General features: G+C 41.6%; 1 protein-coding gene across 10 annotated transcripts in view; it reads right to left on the bottom strand.

Annotated features, from left to right (window-relative positions):
• Nucleotides 1-21,791, bottom strand: part of aak1 (AP2 associated kinase 1) — a 98,952-nt gene that overhangs the window by 71,108 nt on the left and 6,053 nt on the right. For all 10 annotated transcript variants that reach the window (XM_033013778.1, XM_033013775.1, XM_033013772.1 and 7 more), the window contains exons 2-3: nt 3,395-3,513; nt 2,535-2,643 (exon numbers count right to left, since the gene is read on the bottom strand). In XM_033013778.1, coding sequence (XP_032869669.1) covers nt 2,535-2,643; nt 3,395-3,513 — 228 coding nt within the window. The remainder of the gene's footprint in view (nt 1-2,534; nt 2,644-3,394; nt 3,514-21,791) is intronic.

Below are 21,791 nucleotides of genomic sequence, written 5' to 3' on the forward strand. Positions count from 1 at the left end.
GGATTGAAACCGGGTCTCCGATGCTGCAAGCGCTGTAAGGCAGCAACTCTACCGCTGCGCAACCTGGATGTTTGAGATGTGTATAAATGACTTGTACGTAAATGTAGATAGTTTGGTTAATAAGTTTGCAAACAGAGAGGAAGGCTGTCAAAGTGTCCAGTGGGATATAGATCAGCCACAGAAATTGGCAGAGAAATGGCAGATTAAGAGTCTAATCCAAGCAAGTGTGAGGTCGAATGCAAGGGAAAAATATACAGTTAATGGCGAGATCCTTAATAGCATTGGCGCAGAGAAATCTTGGGGTTCAATTCCATAGCTCCCTGAAAATTCCAACATGGATGATGAAGTGGTAAAGAGGGTGTATGCTATAAGATGAGAGGGGCAAAGTTTAAAGGAAATATGTTTAAGAAGGAACTGCAGATGCTGGAAAATTGAAGGCACACAAAAAAACTGGAGAAACTCAGCGGGTGCAGCAGCATCTATGGAGCGAAGGAAATAGGCAAGGTTTCGGGCCGAAGCCCTTCTTCAGACTTTTTTTTGAAAAGTACTGAGAATGGTGGGTGCCTGGAACACGCTGCCAGGAGGTGATTGTGGAGGCAACCTGGGAATGGAAGGACATCGATCATTTGCAGGCAGAGGAGATTAGTTTAATTTGGCATATGCTCAGTGTAGACATTGCGGGCCAAATTGCCTGTTCCTGTGCAATACTGTTTAATGTTCGGTGCTAAGTTTAAATTGGTATCGTGGTCAACAGAGACATCATAGGCTGTGCTGATGTCTGTGTTCCTGTGCTGTACTTTTCTATATTAAACTACATTTTAACTCTCAATTATGCTAATGGCACATTTTCCACTTGTTCCCCAAAGTTACACCATCCTTCATCCCCAAGTGCGGAAAAATACTGGGATGAACGCTTAATTTGATCACGTGAATTTTCTTTGTCTGCTTTTGGAACAGTAATATTAATTCACCAGCTGTATTTGAACGTTTTTCAGGTCTGTTACACAACTTGGCAAAGTAGTTTGAAATGTAAATGTTCAAAACCTGGTTGGTTTGACTGCGACTTATCCCGTTTTCAGCCATCTTAGTCACAATGGTGCTCAATATAATCATAAGTCAATTTGTCCTCCTCAACATCACGATGAGAATGAAAATGGGAGGGCTAGGTGGTTTACTAGCAATAATGTCTTTTCTGCTGTCAAAGACTTTCTATGTACTACTGGATTACTCAGTACATGCTTGTCAAGTAAAGAAATGATAAAATGTGTGTGACTAATAGAAGCTGACACATCATTCTACTTCATTTATCTGATTCAGAGTACATCAGGAAAAACATGTTATACTCCTCTTCCTACTCCCAAAAATGTTATGTCCAATGGTGCATTTAATTGCCCAAACAAATTAATTTCTTCCATTCCATGTGAGCAAGAGCATTTATGCAATGGAGCACAGCGGGAGGAGGGAGGCCTACGCATCTCCCAATGGTCAGCATTGATAAAAAGTATTGTGCAGCATGGTGGTGCAGCGTACAGCACCAGCGACCCGGGTTCGTTCCAGACTACTGGTGCTGTCTGTACGGAGTTTGTATGTTCTTCCCGTTACTGCTTGGGTTTTCACAGGGTGCTCCGGTTTCCTCCCACACTCCAAAGACGTACAGGTTTGTAGGCTATTTGGCTTCGGTAAAATTCTGACTGGTCCCTAATGTGTAGGACAGTGCTAGTTTACGGGGATCGCAGGTCAGTGTGGTCTTGGTGGGCCGAAGGGCCTGTTCGTTGGCTGTATTGCTAAACTAAAAAGTGGAACAAAAAATGTTTGTTTTATATAATGGTAACTTCTGAAGGAGTGTCTCGACCCGAAATAGCACCCATTCCTTCTCTCCAGTGATGCTACCTGTCTAGCTGAGTTACTCCAGCATTTTGTGTCTAACTTCAAGAATACCCTGGATCTACCACACCCACAACCACTACCACATCCTTCACTTTGATTTAAAGGTGATCTGCAATTCTCCAAATAAATACCACAATGTTTCCAAATTAAATTGTTATTTTCCTCAAGAGCCGTTTTATGATCGCATCTAGCACAGATTCAGTTTGCTGATAGACATTGTAAGATATCACGGAGTCAGATTCAACATGAGGATGTAATCAATTTCAAGGATTAGCCTTTGACTCAGTAGTTGAGAACTTGTTCCATAAATCCATGGAAAATGTAAGGAAACAATTTATTTTACCGAAACTACAACACTCGATGTTCGCCGTTTGAATGAAGCTGCAAAGGGATTAATCAAGTTAAGCCTCGCAATTGCTGTCACTATCTTTTTTTTAGAATGGTAGCATTTCGTTGTCTCTGTACTGTACACTGACAATGACAATTAAAATTGAATCTGAATCTGCATTGTTCCCCACAACACATTAGTCGATAAAGGAGAAATTTAAGTGAAGAGGACTGTAATTTTCGTTCCCAGTTGTACAACAAATCACATCACACTTAATTGCAACGCAGTTTCCAACGGGTAGTGGAAGCGAACTCCTCACCTCGACAAAAATCCATGAGGATCAGCACTTCCCAGACTTCTCCAGAGCCTACAGCCGTTGTGCTGGAATCGATATACCCAACAATGTTCTTATGCCCCGTCAGGTCCCTCTGCAACAAAGCAAACAATTTGGTCACTGGATCAACACTTGTTCCTATTGTTACAACATTGCTACCTAAACGATCATTCAAAAAATAATTTAATAGTTCACTGTTGCATTTTTGCTACATCACCTCAGGGCATCAAAAGCAGTGGTACAACAGGCATCTTAGGGCTGGGGCCATGAATGGGGGCAAGTGGGCATGATCCATGACTCCAGTTTCTAACAATAAGAAGCGATGTGCCTGGAAAAAGTATGATCCTGGAGGCTTTATTATTAACTACACGAGACTTGGCCGCCACATACCCCAGGATATTTCAGCATGCTCGTATTCTCAGCCGAGGTAAAGGGCTAACGTTATGTTCAGCAGTAAGGAAATGAGCAGGAAGAGTAAACAAACAAAAACATAATAGCTGCTGGTACTGCAAAATGTATATTGACAACTTGCAGGCTCACTCTCAGATACTTGCATTGTGTGTTCCAAAAGCAGCATAAAGGAACAGCTGTAAATATGCTGTAAATCTGAAATACAAATTGAAAATCCTTGTACCACTCAGCTAGTCAAGCAGGACGTGTCAGGGAGAGAGACAGAGGGGGAGGCATAGGGAGGGGGGGGGGGGGGTAAGAGGGCAGAAGGGAATCACATCTATGATCATGTGCCAGCTCACTGTGCATATTACCAATTCTTACATTATATGCAACACTTAGCAATTTCTTATATATTTTTTAATAGATACTGCCTGCAAACATTTGCTACCTACCATTATCTGAATTTCTCTCTTGCACACCTGCAGGTCATGTTCATTGTTAACATACATTCTTTTCAGTGCACTTTTAACACCATTGTGAGTCTTCACCAGGAATACTATGGCAAAACCACCTGGGGACAGAAATAAGGATGAAACATTAGTCAGGGATAACATTTATATGGCTACCATTTGAAATACCGAATCTCAGCAAACTTCACCAAACTATGGCTGTATTTGTGAGATCACCAACCCTCTGCCTCCAGAGAGTACCTCCAGAGAGTACCACTATCTTACTGGTGTAGTATTCTAATTACATATATCGGCCCTTTCAAAATCTTTTATCCGTCCTTGCTCTGAGTAAACAGACGGATCATCAAATATAAACAACAATCAGAGATTAAAATCTTATTCTCTACCTTGCTGTTTTTATGAACTTTCATTTCCTGAGTTGTCAACTGTGGTCATTAGAATAATAATCTGCACCTGAATATGATTCATGGTACTTTTGGGACGACTGAAAGAGATATTAAGCTGGAAAGGGTACAGAGATTTACTATAGCGAGAGGCTGAGTAGGCTGGGATTCTATTCCTTGGAGCGCAGGAGGATGAGGGGTGATCTTATAGAGATGTATATAATCATGAGAATAGATTGAGTAGATGCAGTCTCTTGCCCAGAGTAGGGGAAATCGAGGACCAGAGGACATAGGTTTAAGGTGAAAGGGAAAAGATTTAATCGGAATCTGAGAGGTAACATTTTCACACAAAGGGTGGTGGCTGAATGGAACATGCTGCCACAGGAGGCAGTTGAGGCAGGGACTACCCCAACGTTCAAGAAACAGTTAGACAGGTACATGGATGGGACAGGTTTGGAGGGATATGGAGCAAGCACAGGCAGGTCTGACTGGTGTAGCTGGGACATGTTGGAAGGTATGGGCCAGTTGAGCTGAAGGGTCCGTTTCCACGCCGTATGAATCCATGACTATCATAATGTCAGCAAATACTTCTCTTCGATGTCTGGAACCTGGTAAAATTTACCAACCATGCAGTGCTTTGGGCTAAACACTTTCAGGAATAAGATACTGAGCATCCTACACTCAACACTCCCAGAGATCATTTAAAAAAAAATCTGAGTTTTCTTGGTACTTGATGATAACCAGATCTTGCATCCAAAACAGACCAAAATTAGTTACATGGATGGTAGGAGTCTGAATTATCAGATTTTCCATTATCTAAAACCATAATAATGCAAATTTAAAAAAATGTATAACCAAATATCGGGTGGAAACAAATTCTGGTATTTGGAGACAGAGAAATTGGAATGAACATTTCTGACAGATCACCTCCTGTAAAAAACTAGAGAACTGGGAAGGAGACAGGGTGGAAAGTCCAAAAGGAGCATAAGATAGAAAACAGAAACCCAAAGCATTTATCAAATGACGAAAATGGGATGATCGCTCAAGACAAAAAAGGATGGTAATTATCTGCTTGAATTACCTCTCATTTTCTACTTTTCATTTCTGCAAATGAAACCTTCTTGAACAAACAAGCCGTTTTGTTAGAAACATTTTAGATACTTTATGATATTTTCCTATATTGAATAGCAATTGAAAAGTAGCAAAATCTACAGCCTTTTCACTAGCTTGAAATTGTTGAGAGAATTTTGATCTACTATAATAGGCAGCACTGATCCTTGATTAAAATCAGTGGACACAGATGCTGCTTCCAACAGTAGCCTGGATCAGTGGCAGTAGTGGCACAGATGCAATATTCAAAGCAGACAAATTAATCACAAGGACAGCACTGACAGCAGGCAGCAATTTGCTCTGGCACACAACAAGCTGCTCTGAATAACCAAGCACAGCTCCCTGCTGGGAGGCAACAGCAGAGTGTCATGAAAGGACAAAGGCAGGAGGACATAGGATGTTGGAACTCCACAAAGAACACGCCTAAATCTTCAATAGATAAAGGTCACACAAAATTAAGTTCAAGCTTAGCCTCACTTAGTAATGATGGTTAAATTGGGCAGTGCGGCAAGGTGAACAGCCCGCTTGCATCCCTCCTCCAATCTTACTTATTCAAGGACTTGACATGGTAGATGTTGACTGATGAGAAACTGCTTCCCTTGACTGGAAGTGTCGGAGCCGGAGGGAACTGCAGATGCTGGATTATATTGAAGATGGACACAAAATGCTGGAGCAACTCAATGGATCAGGTAGCATCTCTGGAGAAAAGGAATAGGCGATGTTTGGGGTCAGACTTTGCGTGTGGCTGACAGTGGAGGAGACCCAGGCCAGAAAGGTCAGTGTGGGAATGGGAAGTTAAAATGTTTGGCAACCCCAGAGATCGCGTAAACCTAGACAGACTGAGCGTAAGTGTTCAGCCACATGTAAATTGGAGGAAGAGCACCTTATATTTCGCTTGGGCAGTTTGTAACCCAGCAGCATGTATGTAGATTTCCCTAATTTCAACTAACGCCTGCATTGCCTCCCTCCTCCCCATCCTAGTCGTCCTACCAGTTCGACTGGTTGCATCCTTGTATCCCTCTTGTTATCACACCTTCCCAGCCAACAATGGGCCATTATCGACTCCACCCTTCCAGAGGTCATCTGTAGGCGGCCCGATTTGTTCTGGCCTTTTCTAACCTCCAGTTTATTCCCCCCCCCCACCCACCCCACCCCCACCTCTACTTTCAGTCTGAAGAAGGCTTCTGGCCCGAAACATCATCTATTCTGCTTCTCCGGAAATGCTGCCTGCTCCATTGAGTTACTCCAGAATTTTGTACCTACCTTTGCTTGACTGGAAAATAGACTCAAAATAAACTCATGAAAAAAGGGTCAGCCCTTTACTTGAAGTGAACTTTCTTGGTGAATTATGATCATTTAAAATCTCTATCCCAGAAGACTGTTGTTCATGGATAACATTCAAAGCTGAGATTGACTGATAGATATCTAGTTTGTACAGGAATCAAGGATGTGGAGATAGAGCAAACATGATTCTGTAAGATTTTCAATTGGGCCATTGCTGGTATATATGACAATTAAACACTTGACTCTCTGAGTAGGGAAGCTTGACAATCACATAATCTGCTGCAGCTCCTATTTCTGAAGTTCATTGCTAATGCATTGATTAAAGGTTTTCAAAAGAGAATTAAAAATCAACAAAAAATTGGATTTCAATTCTTCCTCTCCTTACGATGTTGTTTCTTACAGAGGGGTTTCTAATACTTGAGACCAAGAATAAAGCAGAAAATGCTGCAGATAGCACGTTAGGCAGGTTGGATGTAGAGGAAAACAGTCAACATTTTAGAACAATGACCTTTCATAAGAACCAAACTGCAATTTAAATTGCAGAGTCAGATTCAGGTAGAGTATATAGAACAAATTGCCGGAGCTTAGAGGTGATGACGTACCGTGGGACCTTGGTATGCAAAATCATAGCTTATAAAGTGTTGACACCAGTAAATAGGGCAGGGAAGGGAGCATTTTGTATATGCCGTCATAGGCCAAGGCATTGACAACACGAACTGGGAAGTAAATATGTAGCGGTACATGTAGACTGTGTACAATTCTCGTTGGCACTCTGCAGGAGCGAAGCGGTAGCAATAGAGGGCAGAATGGATATTACTTGGAACGGAGAACTGTAATTATGGGAAGAGATTGGATAGGTCAGGTTTATTCTCCCTGGAAGGTAGGAGGTGGAGGGTAAACTTATAGAGATTTATAAAATTGTGTGAGATGTAGATGAAATAGATAGTTAGGATCTTTTTACCAGGGCAGGGAATCTATAACCAGACGGCAAGATTTAAAGTGAGAGGAGATAAATTTAAATGGGTATGTTTTTCCACACAGAGGGTAGTGGTTATTTTGACTTTTCTTTAGACTTTAGAAATACAGTACGGAAACAGGCCAATCGGTCCATTGAGTCCGTGTCAACCAGTGATCACCCCGTACACTCGCAGTATCCTACACACTAGGGGAGATTTACTGGAGTGCGGGAGGAAACCGGAGCACCTGGAGAAAACCTACGCGGTCACAGAGAGAACGTCCAAACTCCGTAGACATGTATCTAACATGGATCTGTGGCGCTGAAAGTCAGCCACTCTACTGCTGTGCCACTGTGCCACCATGGAACAGACTGCCAGAAGAGGTTGAACTGGCAGATACAATTACAAGGTTTAAAAAGCATTTGGATAGGTATTTGAATAGGAACGGCACAGAGGGTTATGGGCCTAATGCAGGCAATAGGATTTACAGGCAAATGGGATTCATAATTGGCACATATGAGGTGAGGGTGAAAGCATATGTTTCTATACTGCGCAATTCTTTGAGGAGGAGAAGGGTGGAGACAGCAATTGGAATGTCTTTTCTGGGTGGAGATCGAGATTGTTCTGGCGACACAAATGCTGTAGGTGTTGTCAAACACAGGATGATTAATGCTTGTCTGGTTGAGTATAAAGAGGAATTAGTTCAGTGAGTGCAGAAGAGTGAGCAAAAACAATTATGGAAATTGTGAAATGCACAGCAGTTACCAGAGATCTGAAATCAAAGTTAATGCAGTGAAAAATTAGCAGATCAGATAGCATTAACTGATCATCCATCTGGAAAGTTTTTTCTCACCCAACATAATCTACTGTCAGCAACAATAGCATTAGTCTTGCCTAAAGGATTGTGGTTTCCACCCGATCACAAACATGTCTATTTGCAATGCTTGTTGTTCTTGTGCAGGGCCTGATTGTACTTATGTCTGGTATGATGTGGCTGGATTGCATGCAAAAACAAAGTTTTTAAAATATGTGACATGAAACCAAAACGATATAATGACTGTGCATCGGTATCAGTTACATTAGAATTCATAATGCATTTACAAGGTTGGTAACACAGCCAAAATCTTGATGGAGCATCAAGGCACATATCTAGCAAATAGGATTTAAAGGAGTGCATTGCCTCTTGGTTCATTCTTTACTTGGACTTCAGCAGCAATTTGTCTTACCACTGTTTATCCTAACTACTGTTTATCCTTCACCCCATATATTATATTTCACCTGGCAGAATGAATAATGTTACCCAGGTACAACAGAGGCTGTAAACAACAAATGGGCTCAAACAACACACTGTGTGCAGTCAGTGTTACTGTGTTTTTTATAGAATTGATTCACTACTTCAGGAAAACTCATGTCAGAATGGAACTTGGCTCCCCATTGGTGCTTACAGTATATACTGGCTTTTACCCTAAAATGATTTTTGAGCAAAGCAGTGTTAGATTCACAACAGCATACAAAAGAAACACATACAACAAAACAAAATCCAGATTTACACCAAGTAAACCCAGTTAGTACACCTGAAGAAAAAGTGTTAAGGAACCGACCAGTTTCTAATTAGGTAGACAAAAGTGCTGGAGAAACTCAGCGGGTGCAGCAGCATCTATGGAGCGAAACGTTGCCTATTTCCTTTGCTCCATAGATGCTGCTGCACCCGCTGAGTTTCTTCAGCACTTTTGTCTACCTTCGATTTTCCAGCATCTGCAGTTCCTTCTTAAACAGCTTCTAATTAGGACAAGTAAGGTAATTGTGAATATTACTCAGATTTAGCCAAATAAGCATGACCAAAGATGACATTAAAGTTTTAGGTAAAGTTAATTTCAAATACCTATTAGGAAAGCAGCCCTTTATTTAGGAATAAAATCAACACAGATAAAACACTTCAGCCTTTTCTCTTCCTCCACTTGCTTAATTAAAATAATTAAATGTATGAAAACATACTGCCTCACATTAAATCATAAAGTACTGGAGGAACTCAGCAGGTCTGGCAGAATCTGTAAAGGGAGTGAATGGGCAGGCAACGTTTCAGGTCGAGACCCTTTTTCAGACTAGGCCAAAACATCACTTGCCCATTGTCTGTGTTCCTCCAGCACACGGTGTTTTGCTCAAGATTCCAGCGTCTGCAGTTTCTTGTGTCTGCCTCACATCAAACTGTGGGCCAGCAAGATAAATATAAGTGTTAATACCTTTCCTTCTCCATTCAGACTCACAGCCCTATCCTCAACAACCTGTGTCATGCATTTTCCTGCAACTACTATTGTTCCTTGATTTCTGTTAGCAATGCTGCAATGCAGGGCGGCAGAGCCACTTTGTTCGATGGTGCATTTCGTGATGACATAAAATAAATGGGGAAGGTCAATCAATGTTTGCCAACAGGCTGAAGCAAAAATTCAACACCCTATGCGGAAGACTGCAGACAGAGAGCTTAATTACACATTTGACCAGACTCAGTTCAGAAATAAGAGACCAGTGTATCAGGTGACATTTGTTGCATGGATTCAATTGAGAGCTGCAGAAAATGTTGTGCCTGGAAAACAAACTTTTAATTCAAAATAAAAATAAAAGAGTGTTGCAAAAATTGATAATGTTGAATTTGAGACTTTAACTGTTTTTCTCCCCGAAAATAGTGCCTGACCTGCCGAGCATTTCCGGTTTATATTTTAAAATTCAAACATGCGTGGTGGCGCAGCGCCAGAGACCCAGGTTCGATCCTGATTATGGGTGCTGTCTGTATGGAGTTTGTACGCTCTGCCCGTGACCGCATGGGTTTTCTCCAGGTGCTCTGGTTTCCTCCCACACTCCAAAAGATGGACAGGTTTGTAGGTTAACTGGATTGGGTAAAGATTGTAAATTGTCCCTTGTGGGTAAGATAATGCTAGTGCACTGGGATCACTGGTCGGTGCGTCACTGGAAGGGCCTGTTTCCGTGCTGTATCTCCAAACTACACTAAACATCTGCAGGTATTTGTTTTCTAATCACATCAATTTCGAATGCCACCTTGATCAGCCATCAAATGAGATCACATGTTCAAGAAGGAACTGCAGATGCTGGAAAATCGAAGGTAGACAAAATTGCTGGAGAAACTCAGCGGGTGCGGCAGCATCTATGGAGCGAAGGAAATAGGCAACGTTTCGGGCCGAAACCCTTCTTCAGACTGATCATTCAGTTCTGTCTGAAGAAGGGTTTCAGCCCGAAACGTTGCCTATTTCCTTCGCTCCATAGATGCTGCCGCACCCGCTGAGTTTCTCCAGTAATTTTGTCTACCAAATGAGATCACATGGATGTTTGACTGTACTTAGGAGCACGTGACAATAATAAACTAAATCACTCACTCTTATGCATCAACTCTTGCAGAACTGAAACTTTCGTACCTCCATTCCCAAAGAAGGAAACATTTTACACACCATTTTCATTGAACACACACTAATTTCAGCAGAATGCCAAAATAACACTTTGTTGGATTTCTTCCAAGGAATTTTAGATCCCACTGATTATCAGTAGCAAATCACCAGGTTCAATTAGTTAGTATTGTATTGCAGCAAGCTCGGGTCATTGGGCAACTTCTTTAAAGGAAAACTATTTTGAAAATGAGCAACTTAAATTCACAATCACCCAGGAACAACACACTGTAAATCGCGAATGAATTTATTTAAAAAACAATCAAGTCTTTGCAAAGCCAATTTGGTCAGCACACTCAATTGGGACAACCTAGAAGCATCCCAAGTGTGGACAAGTACAATAATTTTCTTTTCCATTCATTTTTTTAAGTTTAGTTTTGTTTGTTGTCAGGTATACCGAGGTAGAATGGAAAGCTATTTTGTTGTGCGCTATCCAGTCAGCGGAAAGACTATATACAGTGCCCTCCATAATGTTTGGGACAAAGACCCATCATTTATTTATTTGCCTCTGTACTCCACAATTTGAGATTTAATAAAGGCCATTTTTATACGTTTTGGTTTCACCCTGTAGAAATTACAGCTGTGATTATACATAGTAGGTAAAGGGGCTGGGGAAGAGGAATGTGTAAGATAGAACTGCAGATGCTGGAAAAATCAAAGGTAGACAAAAATGCTGGAGAAACTCAGCGGGTGAGGCAGCATCTATGCAGTGAAGGAATAGGTGACGTTTCTGGTCGAGACCCTTCTTCAGACTTCTGCTCGAGTAACTCAGTGGGTCAATTTTCCCCAGAGATGCTGTCTGACTCGCTGAGTTACTCCAGCATTTTTTGTCTATCATCGGTTTAAACCAGCTTCGGCAGTTTCCTCCTACATATCTGCAGTTCCATTCTGCACATGAGTGTATGGGCACTCAGGTCAGGATTGTTACTTTGAAACTTTGAGCCATGGTATAATTAAAAAGGGACTATATAAATAAGTCTCTTTCATTACTACATAGGCATAAAGTAATTGCTTTTAATTATTGGTTATCCCTGGAACAGAACAAACACAACTGCAGTTTGACACAAATCATAAACTTAGTGCATGGGCAAGAAAGACACAAAGTGCTGGAGTAACTCAGCAGGTCAAGCAGCATTTCTGGAGAAAAATGGATGGGTGACATTTCGAAACGTCACCCATCCTTTTTCTCCAGACCAGTTACACCAGCACTTTGTGTCTGATTTCGGTATTCGGTATAAGATAGCATCTGCATCTCATCTTTCAAAGGTTCAAAGGTTCAAAGGTTGATTTATTGTCACATACACCTAGGTGTAGTGAAATTCTTTTTGCCAATGCAGCACATAAAAAAGAATACAAACATAACAATAATAAATAGCTTCAACATAAAAACATCCCCCCACAATGGTTCCCATTATGAGGGAAGGCACAAAGTTCGCCTGCATAAACTACCTACTATCTTATGCCAACAAAGCTAAGACATAGGTATGATTAAAATAATTGAATTTGAATTAAGGCATTCCAATCAATGAATAAATCAAGGTTTCAAGGTCAAGGTCAGTTTATTGTCACATGTACCAAATAAGGTACAGTGAAATTCAAATAAACCAAGCTGCTTGTTACTTTGCAGTCACAATGAAATAGAAGAGATTAAATTGCTCTAAATTGGCCTTATGCAAGACATTTGATGGAACATTAAATGGAACATTTTGTTTCTTTGTTAATCCAAAAATTCTAACCTTTCAATATTTTAAATTCCCGAATGTCTACTCCAACCCCTCGGATGGAATATCATCTTACAAGGTTACATCCCATGAATCGGAGAGAGTAAAGCAACATCACTGTTCACAAGTAGTATAACCATATAACATATAACAATTACAGCACGGAAACAGGCCATCTCGACCCTTCTAGTCCGTGCCGAACACGTATTCTCCCCTAGTCCCATATACCTGCGCTCAGACCATAACCCTCCATCCCTTTCCCGTCCATATAACTATCCAATTTATTTTTAAATTATAAAAACGAACCTGCCTCCACCACCTTCCCTGGAAGCTCATTCCACACAGCCACCACTCTCTGAGTAAAGAAGTTCCCCCTCATGTTACCCCTAAACTTCTGTCCCTTAATTCTCAAGTCATGTCCCCTTGTTTGAATCCTCCCTACTCTCAGTGGGAAAAGCTTATCCACGTCAACTCTGTCTATCCCTCTCATCATTTTAAAGACCTCAATCAAGTCCCCCCTTAACCTTCTGCGCTCCAAAGAATAAAGCCCTAACTTGTTCAACCTTTCTCTGTAACTTAGTTGCTGAAACCCAAGCAACATTCTAGTAAATCTCCTCTGTACTCTCTCTATTTTGTTGACATCCTTCCTATAATTAGGAGACCAAAATTGTACCCCATACTCCAGAATTGGCCTCACCAATGCCTTGTACAATTTTAACATTACATCCCAACTTCTATACTCAATGCTCTGATTTATAAAGTATAGATTTATTCCAGCCAGCTAAAGCAGGGCCACTGGTTCACAGTATGAGGTTAAAACCCCTGTCCCACTGTACGAGGTAATTCAAGAGTTCTCCCGAGTTTTCCCGATTCGAACTCGGAGAATGTCTGTAGCGGGTCCCGTAGGAGTTCGTGGATGTCTCGTAGCGGCTCGTACGAGTAAAAAGTAACCAATTTTTTAATCACGAGTATTTTTTTACTCGTGGACATTTTTTGCAGGGATGAAAAAACGTCACGAGTTTACCGGATGTCCCGAGTACCTACCGTTAACATTACAAGCCGTTACGAGACATCCACGAACTCCTACGGACCCGCTACGGACATTCTCCGAGTTCGGATCAGGGGAAAACTCGGGAGAACTCGTGAATTACCTCGTACAGTTGGACAGGGGCTTAACATGGAATTATAACATTTTTGCATGGCTTTTCTGTGCCCTCACTCTCCATTACAAGATAAAACAAGGAATGGCAACATCTCTTGGCTTTACATTAACCAAATATCAAGTCCGGCATAGAGGGTACTGCATTTTATTCAGTATTTTGGAGAAAAAAAATCTACACTTTTTGCAAATAAAATGTCAATAGGTTCTAGCATTCTGTTCCTTACTACCGCATTTGCTGGACCACCCAAGCAAGTTAAAGCAAACATCTCATGTAACCTATTTTTGAGGCCACATAGCGGGGCTGGAAACTGGAAGTATCCTGAGCTAATTCTGTTACCACCATCATCTATTGCGACATTTGATGGCTCCCACTGATTGTCGCTGGAAGCTTGTGTCCTTTTCAGGACAGACGATGACAGCGAGGTCAACATTTGTAACAAGACGGACACAAAAAGAAGAAGAAGACCCATTTTTGAGAGTCCAATTTAAGTTCGATGACCGTACAAACTTACAGCAGCGATCAATGCTATTAGAATAAATTAGCGGGTATATTTTAATGATGTTAGTTAATTGTTTCACCAATTTTGCGTTGTCTTTTCCTCTCCCCAAGGAACAGTATGTATGTTGAATACCTTAGGCAAGACCTTGTACAAACTGGAAATCGAGCATTGCCATAGGATGCCGGTCAAATTCAGGGCATTTCCTGGTTTGGATGTACAACTGGAAATACCGCATTGTTTGCTAGTAAACACCTCAAGGTTCAGTAATGCAATGTAACACAACCTGAACGAAATAACTTACTCAGCCAAACAATACTGTTAAATTTAGAATCTTGATATGCTACTTGTTCAAGTACGATATATATCATATCTCCATTGTATGATTTACATTGATTAACTGGAGTATTAGGAAAAGAATGCCCTTCATCCATCATACTAATATGCAAAGCATAATATAAAGCCCATCCCTTCCTCTGCACAGTAGTTTAATCTGTTAGGTTACTCTATTCTATTTATTGCCCCACTCTTCCATTATCTCCAGTAACTATTAATAATACTCTTTCCTCATCCTCCTGTTTCCCAATATTCAGCTGGAATGACAAACCTTCTTATCAACTAAGAAATGCAGTAAAACAGGAGCAAGAGTTAATTTAACCTCATAAATTTCAGAAGTCATTGAAATGTTCACCACTTTATTGAAAATGGCAATGAAGTACTTTTCAAAAATTGCCATTTGATGTCTTGAAGAAAGGAAAGAAGGAAAACATCAACAAAGGTGGTGGAATTGGAATAGCAAGCTTGATGTAGAAAGATAAGACAAACAAATTAATTGCAAATACCTTCTATATTGTTTAGCACCAGTGAAAAACAGACTGCTGGTCCAGATAGGTTATGCATGACTCAATATTTCTGATCTGTTAAAATAAGTTACAAGTCTCTGTAGCACAGTTTTTGTTTGAAAGTCAGTGGCAATCTGTGGACAAACCCTTATTGGCACTGCTCAGGTCCAAAAGGTCATATGAAGTGTTAATTTCCTTTCAAAATTGGGCAATTGATTAGAAGTGAAGTCCAGTACAGGTAGTTTTGCTATAATGTGATAGTTGCAAAGAGACCTTGTACTTTGGAAGATCGTAATTGTGTCGGTGGGGAGAAAGGGACTTGGAGGCTAGAGAGATTCAGACTCGCAATAACAAAGTTATTCTTTCCTTACAAGATGTTCAAAAGTAAAGGTATTTTTAAGCTAAAAAAATTATTTTCGACTACAAGCTAAAAATACTAAAATACAAAATACAAATACAAAATACAATGTATGTTACATTGTTTAATAGAGTATTTTTGTACGTGTTTATAGAAGCGTTTGCTTACAGCCACACACAATTAAAGTAGCAGCTGCTTACTTAAGAGACAATGGTTCCTAATTACTGCAAGGAGGTTTTATGAAAACAGGTTTTCTTTCCGTATATTGCTTAAATCCAAGACAGCTTTTTTTCTGCTTGTCAATTTTCTAAGTAACTTTTAAGTGGTTCTCTAATTGGAAAATCAAAATTATTATGGGATATGTGGGAACTTGGGTTAGAGCAGAGCTACATTAAAAAAAAAAATACTTTCTTGATATTAAATCCTAAAACACTTTACTGCCAATAAAATACTTATTGGAAAAAAAATTTATATGGTAGGAAATGGGTCAGCTAATCTCCGTGTTGAAAACTCCCACAAACATCAGCAAGATAGTGATCTAACAATCTGATTTCAGTAATAGACATAAAGTGCTCCAGTAACTCAGAGGGTCAGGCTGCATCTCAGGACACCAAGTTCAAGTGAGTTTATTGTCATGTGTCCCTGTATAGGACAATGAAATTCTTGCTTTGCTTAAGCACACAGAAAATAGTAGGCATTTACTACAAAACAGAGAAATGTGTCCATATACCATGATATAAATATATACACACATGAATAAATAAACTGATAAAGTGCAAATAGCAGAAAGTGGTTATTAATAATCAGAGTTTTGTCCAAGCCAGGTTTAATAGCCTGATGGCTGTGGGGAAGTAGCTATTCCTGAACCTGGTTGTTGCAGTCTTCAGGCTCCTGTACCTTCTACCTGAAGGTAGCAGGGAGATGAGTGTGTGGCCAGGATGGTGAGGGTCTTTGATGATACTGCCAGCCTTTTTGAGGCAGCGACTGTGATAAATCCCCTCGATGGAAGGAAGGTCAGAGCCGATGATGGACTGGGCAGTGTTTACTACTTTTTGTAGTCTTTTCCTCTCCAGGGCGTTCAAATTGCCGAACCAAGCCACGATGAACCGGTCAGCATGCTCTCTACACCATGAGTCTTTTTGTGTCTTTTCATCTCTGATCTTTGTCCAACCATCTGCCTATCAAAACCCCCTCACCTTTATCCACTTGCCAGGATTTGTCCTACTCCCACTTCTCTTCCAGTTTTTTCTCCCCCACCTCTCTCCACAATTAGTTGAAGAAGGATTGCAAACTGAAACGCCACCTATCCATGTTCTTCAGGGATGCTGCCTGACCAAATGAGTTACTTCCAGAGATGCTTCCTGACCCGCTGAGTTACTTCCAGAGGTGCTTCCTGACCCGCTGAGTTACTTCCAGAGGTGCTTCCTGACCCGCTGAGTTACTTCCAGAGGTGCTTCCAGACCCGCTAAGTTACTCCAGAACTTTGTGACTTTTTTTGGTAAACCAGCAACTGCAGTACCTCGTATCTCAATCTGTTAACAGTGCTGTTGGCTGAAGAACATTGACAGTCACATCACCAAGACAGAACTCTATACGAGGTAGTTGAGGTTGCAACTTTTAAGAACCATTTGGACAGGTACTTGGATAGAATAGGTTTAGAGGGAAAGACAATAGACAATATGTGCAGGAGTGGGCCATTCAGCCCTTCGAACCAGCACCGCCATTCAATGTGATCATGGCTTTTTGTTTAAGAAGGAACTGCAGATGCTGGAAAATCGAAGGTACACAAAAATGCTGGAGAAACTCAGTGGGTGCAGCAGCAGCATCTATGGAGCGAAGGAAATAGGCAACGTTTCGGGTCGAAACGTTGCCTATTTCCTTCGCTCTATAGATGCTGCTGCACCCGCTGAGTTTCTCCAGCATTTTTGTGTACCAATGTGATCATGGCGGATCATCCACATATGGGCGAAACTCATGCAGGTGGGACTAGTGTAGATGGGATATGTTAGTCGATGTGGGTAAGTTGGGCCAAAGGGACTGTTTCCACACTGTATGACTATGACTATTGAGAATTTTGTCATACCGGGCTTTGTTCCATCCACGCGAGTAGCAAGAATCAGACTGCTGACAAGTCCTATTCACATATTAATTGCTGAGACAGCAGTTTTTCTTTCCAAAAGGACAAAATGCAGCACTCTTTATTGACATACTTAGCTGTATAATAACAGTGAAGCTTGGGATTTGGCCTATGTAAAGCAGTGGCTCAAATGAGGCCATGGCCTTGCCTTTCAGTGTTTTTATTGTGTGGTGGAGAGAGTGAAGTTACAGAATAACTATCCTAAAATGCTGAATCAGTCTGAAACAGCACCCATCCATGTTCTCCAGGTGCTGCCTGAAACCCGAGTTACTCCAGCACTTTGTGTCTTTAATTTGTAAACAGTATCTACAGTTCCTTGTTTCTATACCCTAAAATGTTCGTATTTCAGGTAAGAAAATAACAGAAGTGAACACCTGTAATGGCTCTCGACTGGATGGTAGAAAGTCTGGTATGACTTCATATTCAATTGTGATTATCTATTCCTTCATAGCTATGTAATGGCAGCTAAATGGCAAGCAAGTTTTAAGGCAAATTATTGAACCATATTTCCTGTCACATCTACCATGTTTCACTTATGTAGCACCTTTCAAAGCTTCACGACTCCCAACATGCCTCGGTGAAAATTACAACATTGTTAAGCCCTTTATATTGATGCTAACTGAAAGAAAAGACTGATTTGTCAACTTGCAGACAGCAGTGAGATGAATTAAACTAAAACTGTTTCTGATTCCCTGCCGCTCCTCAAATAGTATAACCTCAAGGGCCTATCCCACTGCGGAGACCTAATTTGCGAGTTCAGAAGAGGTTTAAAAAGTGTCATGGTCTTGTTGTATCGCCGAAGTAGAACACCTTCTACGACCTCCTTCGACTATGTAGAGAACCTCCTACGATTATTTAGAATACCTCCTTCGACTATGTAGAAGACCTCCTTCGACTATGTAGAAGACCTCCTTCGATCTCCTTCGACTATGTTGAAAACTAGCTTTGGGAAAATTGGACACCGAATATTGGAGAGTGAAGACGACCACCTTCGACTATACTAACACTATCTACGACTACCTTCGGTTACATTCGACTACCTTCGATTACCTTCGATTACCTACGATTACCTACGATTGCCTTCGATTACCTAAGAATAACATGCCGACCTACTTCGACTAAACCTACGAGTAAAAACCTACGAGTTTTTCCAAGCCAACCAATTTTTACTCGCGGACAATTTTCAGCATGCTGAAAAAAAACGCCTCGACCTAGCTGAGGCCTCGAGTATTCGGGAACTTCTCTCGAGCATGAGGGAGGGTTACATAGACCTCCTAGGACCACATGTCGACCATGCTGTGAGTTTGAGTCGAGCGCAAACTCTTCTAAACTCGCAAATTAGGTCCCTGCAGTGGGACAGGCCCTTAAAGGATTGAGTACATACCTGGTTTAGTTTTTTTGAATGGGACACGTGTTCTTGCAGTGCTTAAGCCTAGATTAAGTGCCAAAGGCCTAAACTCAGTCTGTAGGCTAGAGAAGGTAGCACAACTCCTCCATAATGCCAGCAAGGAAGTCTAGCACACTTAAATACCATCCGTGTGGGTGAGACTCTTTACCTTTGGGTCTTGCTATGTTTTCTAAAAAATGTGCTGCCTCTGAATAAGACTGATACTGACACATGCTTAGCAAACAGTCCTTGGAATGTGTGCCAGTCATTTGCTCTGAAGGCTTGAACCTTGGTCACAGAGTCATAGAGTTATACAGCTTGGACACAGACCCGTTGACCCAACTTGCCCACACTGACCAACATGTCCCATCTACACTAGTCCAAACTGCTTGAACTTGGCCCATATCTTGAACCTTGGTTTTCAACTGCTCTAAGAGAACGTTTTGATCTCAGACTTTGAGCACTCACAGATTTCCTCGAGTCTTGCCTTCCACAGTTGATTTAAGCTGCGTTCTATCCCCAATATAACACAAAAGAATGGTATACAACATCATGCTGAGAGTATATTATTCATCCTCCATGATATTTATCTTGACTTTTCAACTGACCTCCCAAAGACAATCTTTTAAGGCTTTCAATGTTCTCTCAGAACGTTATTATATCCTGTGCAAATATGCGACTGATTTTGATCACACAAAATCTAATTCCTCTCCATTCTCGTCAAAATCGTAAACTGCTAGAGGAGTTTCGATTAAAAGCACTGATCAATCTCATGACTTAATAAAAGATTGAATGTCAGAACAATCTTGAAGAGTTCTTCAGAAATCAAATCCACTCGCATGCATCCAAACCTATTAAGTAAATGGAGACCCAGGACCAAATTCACTGACCAGACAAGGGTTACTGGCCGATCTATTGCACGCTGTAAACCTGATGCCAGAAAACCAATGTAAACTATCTGGTAGAGACTGACTCTTTCAATGACACTGTCATCCAAAAGATAACTGCGTGAAATAAAAATCCTGTTCTTTTTATTGAAGCGATAAACATAATAGTTCACGTTCAATACTCACAATCACTTCTACATTCAAAATGGCTCTAAGAAAAATACTCCACAATCAATGATGAGAAATCAATAACTGCACCTACAATTCCAAAAATTATGGTCTGCTTTTGACTTCAATCAGAAACATGGACTGCATTTTCTGGAAAAGAATTGTAGGTTCTGATAAAACGTTGCTCCAGGGATATTCCTACCTATTCACCACCTCTAAAACACAAGACGGATCACGCTGATGGGCAACTTGCTATTGGAAACAGGGCCTCACTTTCTGCTCCAGCCCTCACACAAAAGCATGAGCTTCAGCTAATCTGTTCACTGATCAACCATATATCACAGAATATATAGACCCACATGTTGGAGTAACTCAGCGGGATAGGCAGCATCTCTGGAGAGAAAGAATGGGTGACGTTTTGGGTCGAGACCCTTCGCAGTCTGAAGAAGGGTCTCGACAAGAAACGTCACCCCTTCACTCTTTGCAGATATGCTGCCCGTCCCGCTGAGTTACTCCAGCATTTTATGTCTATCTTCGGTGCAAACCAGCACCTGCAGCTCCTTCCTGCACAATCATATATCACAAACTGGTCCAGGAATCTAAAGTAGGGCTTCACGGAGGGACAATTTGTAATAGCTACAAATCATGTTTTTAACGTTGTTTGGACGTTGGCAGACAGAGGTTTATCAATCCCCACCGCCTCCCTGTGCTAGGGACAGGAGGGGGGGGGGGGGCACAGAACCAGTTTGGGAACATTGAAGGGAGGCAAAGAAGCAGCTCCTTCTACAGACTGCGCAATGTTTTGCATGGTTGAAGGAAAATGTCAGTCTTGCCAGGGTGGATCTCAGTCAGATCTCAAGGTCCGAGGTTAAAGATATCACCAGGGATAAATAGTCAATCTGACCCATCATGACAAGTGCTGATAATATTTCAACATGAGATGTTAACTTAAGGCATTGACTGCTCTCTTGGAGAGATGTCAAATATCCCATGGACTATTTCAAAGAGCAGGGATGCTCTTCCCAATTTCTATCCTTCAATATTAGTGAAAGATGGGATCTAGTGGTTGCCACATTGCTGCTTGCTTGTAGCATAATTCTGTCAAGGAGAAACAAGAGGGCCATACCTTTTTCCTTGACTGCCTTTCCTCACATCCGCACTTTGTTCCCTTCCCTTAACTGGTGCTCCCGTGGAGTCATACAGCGTGGAAACATGCCCTTCGGCCCAACTTACCCAACTGACCAACATGCCCCATCTACACTAGTCCCACCTGCCTTGTTTTGGCTCATATCCCTCTAAACCTACCCTGTCCATGTTCTTGTCCACCCACTACTTCCTCTCCGCTCCCTTCCATTCACAAGAAGAGCACAAAATGCAGAGGTTGCAGAGTTTAAAATCAGGGTGGTAATCGTATCAGGGTGATGATGGCGGTGCAGCGAGATCCTTTGGTGCCTGGGATGCTGTGTGTCATGACCCATGAATCTACCTGCCAAGCACACAAAGACCACTATCTGCCAATATTGGGATGCCCTGGGTAAGCACCTGTAGATCCCGAGGGCGTCGGTAGCAGCACTCAGGCTCTGAAATAGGGCGAGCAGCAGCGATCAGTGGGCGACCTCAACGTGTGAAAGAGAGTAGATGGCAGCGGGAACGTGCAGGGAGAGCAGGAGAACTGAGAATGAACGATCTGCGACGGGGGTAGGGAGTTGAGAGGGCGGACCATGAATGTACCAGTTAGGGTAATGGAAACAAAAATAGGGAGATAAGAGAAGGGATGGGAGGGAGGACAGCCAAGGAAATGAGTGTGGGCGAGCCGGTGTGACTGTGCGTGGTCAGAATGTGTCAATGCCAAGTCTATGTGTCAAGTCTATCTGCACCAGAGCCGGACCATGACCCGGGTTGGCTAATGTGATAGCCGACATTATAATACAATCCCACATTTAAGGAATTAAAGTCATCTTCCACTCTTCAGAAATGGAACTGGATCAAGCCAACCTTAAGCCAGAGACTGTCAAAGAGGAAACTTGTTTTTAAC

Source organism: Amblyraja radiata, chromosome 39, assembly GCF_010909765.2.
Source record: "Amblyraja radiata isolate CabotCenter1 chromosome 39, sAmbRad1.1.pri, whole genome shotgun sequence".
Classification (NCBI taxonomy): Eukaryota; Metazoa; Chordata; class Chondrichthyes; order Rajiformes; family Rajidae; genus Amblyraja; species Amblyraja radiata.